The 11,396-nt window shown below is 48.4% G+C and overlaps 2 protein-coding genes across 3 annotated transcripts; one reads left to right on the top strand and one right to left on the bottom strand.

Moving 5' to 3' along the window:
• Window positions 1-407: 407 nt before the first annotated feature.
• LOC118575549 (serum amyloid A-5 protein) lies at window positions 408-2,638 on the bottom strand. Of its 2 annotated transcripts, none has more exons than XM_036176048.1 (3): window positions 2,548-2,638; window positions 951-1,089; window positions 408-546 (listed from the first exon to the last, which is right to left on the bottom strand). In XM_036176048.1, exons 1-3 carry the CDS (start codon window positions 2,636-2,638, stop codon window positions 408-410), a joined length of 369 nt encoding a protein of 122 aa, XP_036031941.1. The 2 variants fall into 2 exon arrangements, with proteins under 2 accessions (XP_036031941.1, XP_036031942.1); XM_036176049.1 differs by having other exon boundaries at window positions 408-459.
• A 4,049-nt stretch (window positions 2,639-6,687) lies between these two features.
• LOC118575548 (serum amyloid A-5 protein-like) lies at window positions 6,688-10,898 on the top strand (the record flags this gene model as incomplete). The annotated part of the gene is made up of 4 exons (XM_036176046.1): window positions 6,688-6,693; window positions 7,801-7,816; window positions 10,130-10,265; window positions 10,706-10,898. Coding segments are annotated over exons 1-4 (351 nt in total), but the record flags the coding sequence as incomplete, so codon positions are not given.
• Window positions 10,899-11,396: the final 498 nt, after the last annotated feature.

Raw genomic sequence — 11,396 nt, 5'->3', positions numbered from 1 at the left:
GTCCCTGGTCCCCAGAGACAGGGAGCACTAAGAACTAAGGCTGTGGTGTGAGAACGGGTGACTGGACATGGAAAGGCCTGAAAATAACAACATGCACACAGCACAGGAGCCCAGAGAAGGGATCATGCCAGATTCTGTGAGAGTGGTGTCTGCCCTGTGTGAACCCAGAAATGTCCTTCAATGACAACACTCAGGCTCAGCTCCACTTTATCTTAGTGTTTATTACCCTCTTCTCAAGCAAGTAGTTACTACTCCAAGAATAACACAGTTTTGAAACTCTTGGTCCATATTCATGTGAGATAACTATTGTGTGTTCCCAAGCAACTTCAGTGTTCATGGGAATGAAGAACCCCATGTCCTGACCCCAGAGCCCACATCACAGCCTCCTGAGGCAGTAAGGAGGATGCTCAGTATTTGTCAGGCAGTCCTGCAGGTCTGTAGTGATTGGGGTCCTTGCCACTGCGGCCCCAATGGTTGGCTTCCTGGTCAGCTATGGTATCCTCATGTCCACGGCCCATGAGACTCTGAATGCTCTCTCTTGCATCACTAGGAGAAGCAGACATGGAGGAGATCTATCACCACGCTTCATGGCCCCAGTCAACACCCCCAGTTCTCTCATTTGCATGGAATGGCTTTAGGAGAAAACCAGGAAGGGCCAGGCAGGAGGTCAGCCCAGACTGGTCACCCCACACTAGCTGAACATCACCAGGAACACTGGTGATGATGGGAGTCATTCCCTGTCTACATTTGGGAGCAGGCTCACATAGCATGGCTGTGTGCTGACTGCCCAAACCCAGGGTCTACACTAGGCGTAGATGAAGCCAGTACCAGATGAGCAAGAGGAGGGGCCCCACATTTGCATGACTCTCCCCAATCCAATCTTCTACTACTTCCCCCAGAAGTGTCAAGCCCTGCTACCAAGGTCCAGTCTTCCATCAATCTCTGTTTACCTGATGACTTCAGCAGCCCAGACTCCTCCAGGACCCCTTTGGGCTGCATCATAGTTCCCTCTAGCATGGAAGTATTTGTCTGAGTTTTTCCAGTTGGCCTCCTTCATGTCAGAGTAGGCTCGCCACATATCCCCAGCCCCTAGATGAGAAAGACAGCAGAAACATGAACTTTAAAGCTCTCCCCATGCCTTAGAGAGGATGAAAAGAACTCATGGCTTGAGCCTGTGGTCTGAGCAGCTGAGAGCGTGAATGGAAGATCATCTCCTGATCCTCACTGTGGTCTCCTAGTAACTCTGGAGGGCCATTAGGGGGCCCAGGGGCCCTGTGTTTGCCTTTCTTTCACAGTGCTGCTGTGAGCTGCCCCTCAGTGGGTGGGAAGCATCCAATGAGGCAGTACAGTGTCATTACATAGCAGGATGTGTCAGCTTCAGTATCGTGGAAGTGTTTGCTACAGAGTTGTCAGCTTCTGCCACCGGACCTCATAGCACATTTCCTTAGAAGTGCGACCTAGTGTGTCTACAGCCATGGAAAATGCCCTGCGAGCACGCTACCTCCAAGCAAGGCCAGTGTTTCCAGAGGCAGCTACCCTCAGCCAGGAAGTCCCATCTCGAGGTGACTGTTAGTACCCAGAAGGCAGAGGGGAGCTGCACACAGGGAGCATGGACTCTGATCCCCAAGAATTCTGTCCTGACAGAGAGCATGTGACCCACAGTCACACTGCCATCTCTGCCCTTTGACTAGACTGCACAGGTGTTGTGCTGTCTTGAGGGAGCTTTGGAGCAATGATCTCGGCTGTGGTTGCAGGTTCTGATCCTCTGAGGAGACACTGAGAGTCACCATGCCAGGTACACCCAAGGCCAATCTTGAGTCTCTAGGTGCAGGGGAATGACTGGTCCAGACCTGGGTGGTATTGCAACTCTCTAGGTGATGCCATTGGTACCTTATATTGCTCACAAATGAATTTAGAAAGTGTCTGGCAGACTGACAGATAAGGTTGTCCTCAAGCACAGCTAGGTTGTGATCTCTGCTCTGCCTCCTGCTGTAGGCAGTGCATTTCAGGAAGTCTTGCCCGAGTCCCTGGTCCATCCTGACAAGCAGGACAGTGAGTCCAGCTCTTCTGAATGCTCGGGTCTTGTATAACAGGTGTGGGTGTTCACCAGGGTCCATGGAATGAAGACACAGAAGCACCTCAAGGATGAATCTTTTCCAACTGCAAAGTGGATTCCTCTCTCTGGACTGAACCACTGTAGCTTAGCAGAGGGCCCTTTGATTGTAATACAATTTACACCTTCAGCAAGTCAATTTCATTTACCTAAACCTCTTATCTAAGCTCCCCCCCAAAGGGACAATGCCAAATGCAAATTTTCAGTAAAGGAATACTACCGTGTTCTGAGTTGGTCCTAAACTAAGCTTGCATAGGCTTTAAACCCCCTAGGAAACTCTCAGATAAGACTTAAAACAGAGGGTACCAGAGACAGGAGTTAGCAATCACAAAAGGCAGATCAAAGCTAGGTGCTAACACTCCGGAATCTGCAGGAATTCTCCCAACACTCAGGAGACCCCTAGAGGCTGTGCCTCTCTGTCCCCAAAGCCTTACCGTGGTAAGCCTCACCAAGGAATGAAAACCAGCTTTGACTGCTGACTCCCAGGACCAGGGAGCAGAAAATGAGTCCAGTGAGAAGCTTCATCCTGCTGAAATGAAAGGACAGGCTGAAGGAGATGCCCACAGTCTGGTACCTCCCCTCTGGTGTCTCATCCACAGATGCCCTGGTTGTTCTGTCTTACTGATGTTCAGGAGTGTCCTAGAGTGGCCCCTGGAGACCTCACAGCAGGACCCCCCTCAGAGCCACAAGGTCTCAGTTCTGACCCCATGCTGCCTTCTAGACTAACTGTTTATGAAGGCAGCAAGGCAGCTCTGATGGAGATGCAGGAGCAGAGACTAGATCACCACTCCCTCCAGGAGCCTCTGATTCAGCAGGAAGCATTTCCCACGTGTCCCTCAGCCGGCACAAATCCCACACCAGGTGAATGGAAGTGAGGAATTCCCTTGAGAGCAAAGCACACTTGCTGAAACACAGCACACACTAAGTATCTTTGCAGAGGTTTGTCCCTCACCTGATGTCTGGTGGGCAGAGATGGGTGGCTGTGGCTGTCAGGGAAAGGAGGCTGGTATTTATGCTGAGCTTCCCTGCTGGGGTCAGGGGCAGAGAGAGACTGGCACCGTGCTTGGGGAAACTCCCAGCAGGTCATTTCTTCTAAAAGACTGCAACAGAAATCTGGCTTCATCCACAGGACGTTTCCCGTAATTGTGCAATGTGAACACACTATACACCTTTGTCTTTTCAGTCTTCTGGGTCAGAGTACATACTTTGTAATACTGATGGAACTGAGGATGCTGAGAGGCAAGGAGTGGCCATCTCAGTAGAGGATCAGGGCTCCTAAGGATAGGAGAATAATTTCTGTAGCCTAGGCATTGCCTCAGGTTGGTTTTTATTTTTTAACCTGGAACTGACACTTTACCCTTAGTCAGTCAGTCAGTCAGTCAGTCAGTCAGTCAGTCAGTCAGTCAATCTCTCCCCCTCTCTGGTTTTTGAGACAGAAACTGTGTAGCCCTGGCTCTCTTGGAACTTATTCTGTAAACCAAGCTGGCCTAGAACTCACAGATTCACCTGCCTCAGCCTCCCAAGTGCTGGGATTAAAGGCGTGGCCACCACAGCCTGGCTCTCTTGCTCTTCTTAAGCAGAAACGTTCTAGGGAGAGGGTTCTGGACACCACAGGCAGCCTGGACAAGGTGACATCATTACAAACTGAAGATGGATGGAGAAGACAGACTGATTCTCTGCCTGAAACTAGTTTCTTGTTCCTCCTCCTTTGGCTGGGCTCTGTTCATCCCAGCAGACAAGCTCATTTAGTCTCTTCTTTCTGATGTCACTCTCCTGTCATCCCGCTCTTCTTCCTTGGTATGAAGGAAAAACAGACTTTCAAACTCCCAGGGTACGTAGCATGTGGGAGGAGAAGAGAGGGGCATCGAGATTCTATCTGACTTTACAGATGTCTTATGTGCACACAGGCCATTAGCGAATAAAACAGATCAGTTACGGCCCCTGTGGCCTGGCCAGCAAGTTATGAATCTGACCGATCTACCTTCTTTGTTTGAGGTTAAAGACTCAGGAAGTAATAACAAAACAAAAAGACAAACCCAACTGTAGCCTTAGGACAGATGTTTTGTTTACATAATGATTGCAAGGACTCCCACATTGTAACTTCAGAGTGACAGCAGATGGGTCTGTACTGTCCCTGCGTGTGTGTGGTGTGTGTCACACCACCTGGAGGGTGGTCAGCAGCCATTCGTCACCATGTTTGTCCTAATGGGCTTGCAGAACCAGTACACTGGGCTAACACAGTCCCTGTACTGAAAGGTCCGGCCTCGTGGTGTTTACATCGCAGGGACCAATAAATAAGCACACGGCACAAAGCAGGCCACCCTCAGTGTCTGGATTTAAATGATCCCTGGTGATTGTTGGGAAGAAATGTTTTTATGATCAAGCATAGCAACTTTTTGAATACCAATCATTTTCACAAGATAAAATAATAATAATCTCAGGTTTCAACGATGGCCCAACATTTGCTGCCCTTTCAGAGGACCTGAGTTTGGTTCCCAGCATCCATGTTAGGCATCTCACAACTGCCCATAACTCAGTTTCAGGGTATCAACACTCTCCTGTCTCAGCAGGCTCCTGCACATGTATGATGTACATAAACTCACACAGACATAAATATGTTACATTAAATAATAAAAACAAATAATTCTTTAAAAATAATCTCTAGTAAATTTTTACAAATATTATCAGAGTTGCTAGGAAATACATTCAACAATCAATTGAGGATTTTTGCTGCTGAAAAAAGGGAGGAGGGATTGTATGAGGCAGGGGAATCAAGGTCATGAGGGGGAATCCACAGAGACAGCTGGCCTGAGCTTGTGGGAACTCCTGGACTTTGGACCAAGTTAGGGAGCCTGCATGGGACCGACCTAGTCCCTCTGCATGTGTAGCTTGGTCTGTCTGGAGGCTCCTAATAATGAGATGGTGACCTGAACCTGGTGCTCAGCTGGTTTGTAGGAACCTGTTCCCATGCTGGATTACCTCACCCAGCCTTGATGCTTTGGGAGGAGTTCTCAACTTGATGTGCCCTGTTTATTCACGCCCAAGGGAGGCCTGCCCCTTTCTGAATGGAGATAGAGGAGTGGATGGGGAGGGGGGTAGATGGGAGGCTAGGGGTTGGAACAGGAGGAGAGGAGGGAGGGGAAACTGTGGTTGGTATGTAAAATAAATAAAAAATAATAAAATAAATAAGTAAAATGACTAAAATAGCAACTACCTAATTTCTGACCAATGAACTCACAATGAATGTTTTGTGTGCATTCCACACTAACACAGAGAGGGAGGGGCTAATTCCATCTTCTCTCAATGATACAACAACTATGCATGATAAATTCCAAAAGTGAAAAATTGCCTCATTCATCTGTCTGTGTGCCACATGAATGCCTGGTGCTTCTGGGCCAGAAGAGGATGTCAGATGCCCTGAAACTGGAGGGAGAGATGGTTGTGACCCACCGTCTGAGTGCTGCTAACTGAACCCAAATCCGGAACAGCAGCCAGTGCTCTTAACTGCTGAGCCGAGGTGGGTGCCTGGGTCCAGGTGCAGAAGGCTTAGTTTGGGTGCACAGGATGGAGTTATTCTTGATCCTTTGAATGTTAACAAAGCTTCAAAAGTGATTTGATAAATTGTATCTATAGCCTGGCACTGGTGGTGAACACATTTAATCAAAGCATCAGGAGGTAGAGGGAGTTAGTAGATTTCTGTGAGTTCGAAGTCAGCCTGTTCTACAGTGCAAGTTCCAGGACAGCCAAGGCTACACAGAGAAACTCTGTCTTGGAAAAACTTGTGTATAGGACACAATTGTCTGCTGGTCCACACTGCAGGTAGACTCCAGATTCCAGTCACTGTTGCAGACAGTAGGGTGGAGACTGCATCCTCCCTCTCTGTGGTGTCCTTTGCCCTGGTTCTTTCCATTATGTAAAGCCCAGCAGGCTGCAGAAGGCAGGAAGACTGTGGAGAAGAGAGGTGTGCAGAGGTGTGTACACTGTGCTCCTGGGTACTTCTCACTCACCAGGTCAAAAGGATTTCCCCTTCACTGTGGGTGCCGGCTTTGGAAGGGACACATCTCAACAGAGCTAGGGTCTATTCCCTCACTACGTCCTTTAGAACCACACATGTGACTGGCTTGTGAGAAGAGGCTCAAGAGGGACACCTTTCCCTCTGTCCCTCACGTCTGTAATGGGCTGCCTGCTGCCAAGAAGGGGGGAGGAAATGGACAGTGGACTTGACCGCTAAGCCTCTGCTCTGAATTAATTTATTTCTTGGTTTTTCTTCCTGGGAGATAGCAAATCTTAGGCTGATGTATCCTTTGCTTTAATGGTTCCTTAAAACTGAACTTTTGTATATACACTCTCATATATTTTTCTATTATTACCCATTTTGTTATTAAATACCTAGGAGAGTTGTCTTAAGCAAGCATCACCATCCCCTCATTAGAAGTCTCACATTCATGAAACCATAGCCTGGACTGTCTGTCCAACATCTGCTTCAGTGATTGTCAGATAAAGGACCCAGTGAATCCTTGTCCTGTGATTAAACAGCCGTGGGATAAAACCCAACACTTCAGTCACTGACACCCATGAAAGTACAATGGAGCAGAAGAACCCCTGTTGCTGAGTGACATCATAGCCTTGGGATCGCCATATACCAAGGTACTGCTCACATGTGGATGGCCCTGCTGTATGGAAAACTACTGTCCTGCAATTCACATGAAACTGCAGCACACAGAATTCTATGCAGGCTTTGATGATGGTAAAGAATGTCTCCATTCCTGGTTTGTACTTACTTCAACGCACTTCTTTTGGTTAACCACATTAGTGTACAAGACTCTTCCCTGTGTGCCAGCAACAGCCTCATGCACCTGATACTCACTCTTTCTTTGTTGTACTTGGAGACAACATGGATGGATTAGCCTATATTGTCTAGCTGTGTGCAGGTGCATGTTCACACAATGACCTGGGCACCTTAGCCATATTGTGATATGAGGAGCTATGTCCTCCATAAGTAACCAAGATGGCAGACTGTTGGGACATTTGTGGGTCCTTTGAGAGTTGGAGCCTTACTAGAGGAAGTATATCACTGGGATGTATGTCACTTTGAGTTCTTATAGTCTTACTTCACTTTCTGTTTACTCTCTGCTTCCTGCCTGCATCTGAACTTCCTGCCATGTCTCCCTGCCATGATGGATTCTTATTCCTCTGAAACCATAAGTATAAAACCATTCTTTTATAAGTTTCTAAGTTATGGTATTTTTGTCTGGCAATAGAAGAGTAACTAAATTCTGCGTCCCTCAGAGCACATCCCTGTCTCTAAGCAGTGCATGCATGTAGGTGAACACGCCACTGGTGCAAATTCAGAAGGCCCAGGAGTACAGAGGCATGGATCCCTTGATGCACACTTTCTTGGCTGTGAAAACAGCAGAAATGCTACTGAACATCACTGGGCCCACCCAATCCTATGCTTTTTCTTAGACACTATCCCCTCTACACCAGGACTTTAAGGGTGTCTCACAGTTTTACTATGGGGCATAGCTGAAGTCACTCTAGGTCCTGGAACACAAGGTGACTCTTCCCCTTAGGACCATGCTGTTTCCAACCCAAGGTGCTGGATTTTAAGATCTATGATGGGAATTCAGGGTCATGGCCTCTCCTGGACAAATCCTCTGGTGTTTTGTAACAGGGCTTTCACATAGGGAGAAGCATGGCAGGGTACCACAGGGACAATGTCCAGGTTTTGTTGTCTGAAGCTGGATTGCTGTGACCCATGGCCCTTTTCCAAACTAAGCCACCCATCCTAGAATTCCTGTAAAGCCACCACTCATTTTTTAATGCATGGGTCAATTTCCAGAAAGCCTTCTTAGGGAGTTCTGAGGTAGAGCTGGAGTAGGCAGAGTGCTGGCTGAGGGCTGCTATGTTCTGGGTGCTGGTCCTTGAATGAGTCCTACAGACTCTCTGAGGCTCTCTGCAGACTCTCTACAGGCTCTTTCAGAGAAATGGATTTGGTCATAGATAGTCTCTTCTTCCTGTGTAACAGCATTCTTCCCAGGAGGGGTCCTGCTCCTGATAGAAGGAATGGGTTGACTGTGGCCCTCTGACACATGGATCCCATTCCTTAGGGTGAAACTTGAACCCTCTGTCCTGTATTTAAGGTTTTCCAAGTTCAGAATTAGTCTGCAATTCCTAATGTGTGTGCTTTCGTTTTGTTTCAACTACTCAGGACTTCACACATGCGAGCAAGCACTATACCACTGGGCCATATTCCTAGCCCCACATTCACTTCTGCGTGCTGTATGTTATCTCTAAAAAGAAAATCTTGTTTATAAGCACTTTTTCTAAGAATGTCTCAAAAATATATTATAGACATATCTATCCCCACTAGCCAGACTTCTATTTTTTTCACTCTTGGCCCTCCATCATTCTCTCTCTCTCTCTCTCTCTCTCTCTCTCTCTCTCTCCCTCCCTCCCTCTCTCCTCCCTCCCTCCTCTTCCTCCCTCCTCCTCCCTCCCTCCTCCCTCCCTCCTCCCTCCCTCCTCCTCCCTCCTCCCTCCTCCTCCTCCCCTCTCCCTCCCTCTTCCTCCCTCTCTCTCATCTCTCTTCTCTCTCTTTTCTCAGTAGATTGAAGCCTGTTGGGGAAAACCAGAAAGGCATCAAGTCTACTTGATATTTAGAAGAAGGTGCCATCCTGGCTTCTGGGTATCAGCCACTCCATGAAGCCGCCAACTTGTGAAGAGGGGAGGCTGCTGCCTCTGTCCACAGGTCTGAATATTCAGTTCCTAGGCTCCCTCACTTGGATTGGCTTTCAGTGCACAGCCTTCATTCAGTGACCAGAACCAGCCTCCCAGGATCTTCCCTCTACTAACATGATCTCACTAGTCCCCCTTCCCCTGCTAACCCTGCCAGCATCACTGACAGTCCTTGGTGCTCTTCAGGCTGCTTCCCCAGTGTTCTGCCAGAGCACAGTTCATGGTCCATTCAAAGCTCTCTGTGCTGGACCAGCAGCACTGGCTGCTGCTGTAGACTGGTTCTATCACAACCTCTCCCTGCAGTTCTGAATCAGCACCCTCGCCATGTAAATGTACTCATAGGAATCTTGACATCTTCAAAAACAATTCCTCTCATATCAAACACATCTGGCCTTTGTGTCTTTCATTTTCCCCCACTAATCCATCCTACTGGGTGTCTGCTTCCAAAGTTTCCTAGCATGAGCTTAGCTTCTGCATTGGAACTTGACAGTGAAAAAACCCAGCAATTGTGCATTTCTGACCACTCACAATGCACCATCTCCTTACCTTTCTATTCTGGTCTTTAGTCACATCAGAGTCTGCATCACAGTATGTACACATCATCGTCTCCTCACCCATCCCTTCAAACTCTTGTAATTTGATGATCATTTCCACAAATAATAACAGGCATTTGTAAGGAAAAGCCAGAAAGAAAGGACTGTAGCATCATTCTGAACAAATGTACATCCACAAGCCATTATCCAATCATCAAACAACCAAAAGTTAAGACCTCCTCAGGTCTCTGAATCTACATTGATTATACTAAACCTCTTGGTCATCCTGTTGTTGCCCCGAGTCATGGAGATCCTGTGGTCATCATTCTGAAGGAGCAGTGCCCTTGTGCTCTCCAGCAGGTCATAGATGGGGCAGCCACTAGGATGGGCCAAACCAAGGCCCAGCATGTGGGTCTGGATGGTAGATGAGCTGGTCAGTCTGGCCACTGGGGCCACCCCCTCAGGGGACGGGCAGAGCCGGTCTGCCTAAGCCATGCCATCTGGGCCAGCTCTCTCTCACCTGTGGTTAGAGGTGGGCCATCTCTTCCATTGCAGGGGTGGGGTGGGGGATTGTGGCACCAACTCTCACAGGAGTACCTTCTAGGAACTCTCAGTAGTAACCTGGAGAGACCAACTAGGGTTAGAAAATGTTCTTCTCTGTTATGTCTCAGGTTGCTCTGACCACAGGCTCAAGCCATGAGTTTTTTCATCCCTGTCATCCTCTCATGTTGTCTTTCCCACCCAGGGGCTGAGGACATGTGCGCCTACTCTGACATGAAGGAGGCCAACTGGAAAGATTCAGACAAATACTTCCATGCTAGAGGGAACCATGATGCAGCCCAAAGGGGTCCTGGGGAAGTCTGGGCTGCTGAAGTCATCAGGTAAACACAGACTGTTGGGATACTGAGCCTTGGTAGTAGGGATTGACTGTACTAGGGGCCCAGGGGTAGATGAACCTTCAGAGAAGGTCATGCCAATCTGTGGCCCCTCCCCCTCTTGCTCAGGCAGTTACTTCCTCCATTCATACTCAGTGTGGATCCTGGGCTGTGGGCAGAGCCAGCACTCAGCTCATGATGGGTAGACCTGTTTCCAAATGCAGACAGGGAGCGATTCATCCTTGCCTGTCTGGTGATGGTCATTCAGTACAGGGTGGCCAGACTGGCCTAAGCAGGCCTGGGCTTGCAGGGTCCTGTTTTAGGCCCTCCTTCCTGGCCCTTCCTGGTTTCCTCCTAAAGCCATTCCATGCAAATGAGAGAACTGGGGGTGTCGACTGTGGCCATGAAGCGTGGTGATAGATCTCCTCCATGTCTGCTTCTCCTAGTGACGCAAGAGAGGGCATTCAGAGTCTCATGGGCCGTGGACATGAGGATACCATGACTGACCAGGAAGCCAACCATTGGGGCCGCAGTGGCAAGGACTGCCTGACAAATACTGAGCATCCTCCTTTCTGCCTCAGGAGGCTGTGCTGCGGGCTCTGGGGTCAGGACATGGGGTTCTTCACTTTAGTGTCCACTGTGGGTGTGGAGGGCCCTCCATACAGTGCACATGTAATAAATTCATAAGAGATGAAGTTTCCTGTCATTGTGTTTTCAGTGGGTGGACCTGTGTGGTATAGAGTCAATACTAAACACATAGAATAGACTATTTAGGCTTAGCTCTTAGGTTCTCAGAAGTTACATAGAGAGCTCTGATGGCTGGCCCATTCCCCATCCAGGCTCATGTGACTATTCAAGTCCCTGAAGTTACAGAGATACTGTTTTCAGACCTTTCCATGTCATGACCTCCACCCTCTGTGCCTACTGTGTTCTAGCACTTTCTCTTCTCTCACACATTAGTCTGATATTTCTCTGCCTCTGTGGACAGGGACACAACTGTGGGAAGACTGCCGTGATGGATTCTGCCTCAGACACTGCCATTTCTGTCTCAAATACACATTCTCTCTCTCTCTCTCTCTCTCTCTCTCTCTCTCTCTCTCTCTCTCTCCTCTCTTGTTCAGGATATTGAACTCAGGG

The sequence above is a fragment of the Onychomys torridus genome, unplaced genomic scaffold (genome assembly GCF_903995425.1).
Source record: "Onychomys torridus unplaced genomic scaffold, mOncTor1.1, whole genome shotgun sequence".
Lineage (NCBI taxonomy): Eukaryota > Metazoa > Chordata > Mammalia > Rodentia > Cricetidae > Onychomys > Onychomys torridus.
Note: the sequence above shows the minus strand (reverse complement) of the source record. Positions and strands in the feature narration are given on the sequence as shown.

What these genes read in the sequence shown, in the direction of transcription:
- LOC118575549 (XM_036176048.1), bottom strand. Translation starts at nt 2,638, where the DNA reads ATGAAGCTTCTCACTGGACTCATTTTCTGCTCCCTGGTCCTGGGAGTC. An exon ending in CCTTGGTGAGGCTTACCACG is followed by an intron (nt 1,090 to 2,547) that starts GTAAGGCTTTGG and finishes TTTCTCATCTAG; the next exon opens with GGGCTGGGGATATGTGGCGA. An exon ending in TGGGCTGCTGAAGTCATCAG is followed by an intron (nt 547 to 950) that starts GTAAACAGAGAT and finishes TGCTTCTCCTAG; the next exon opens with TGATGCAAGAGAGAGCATTC.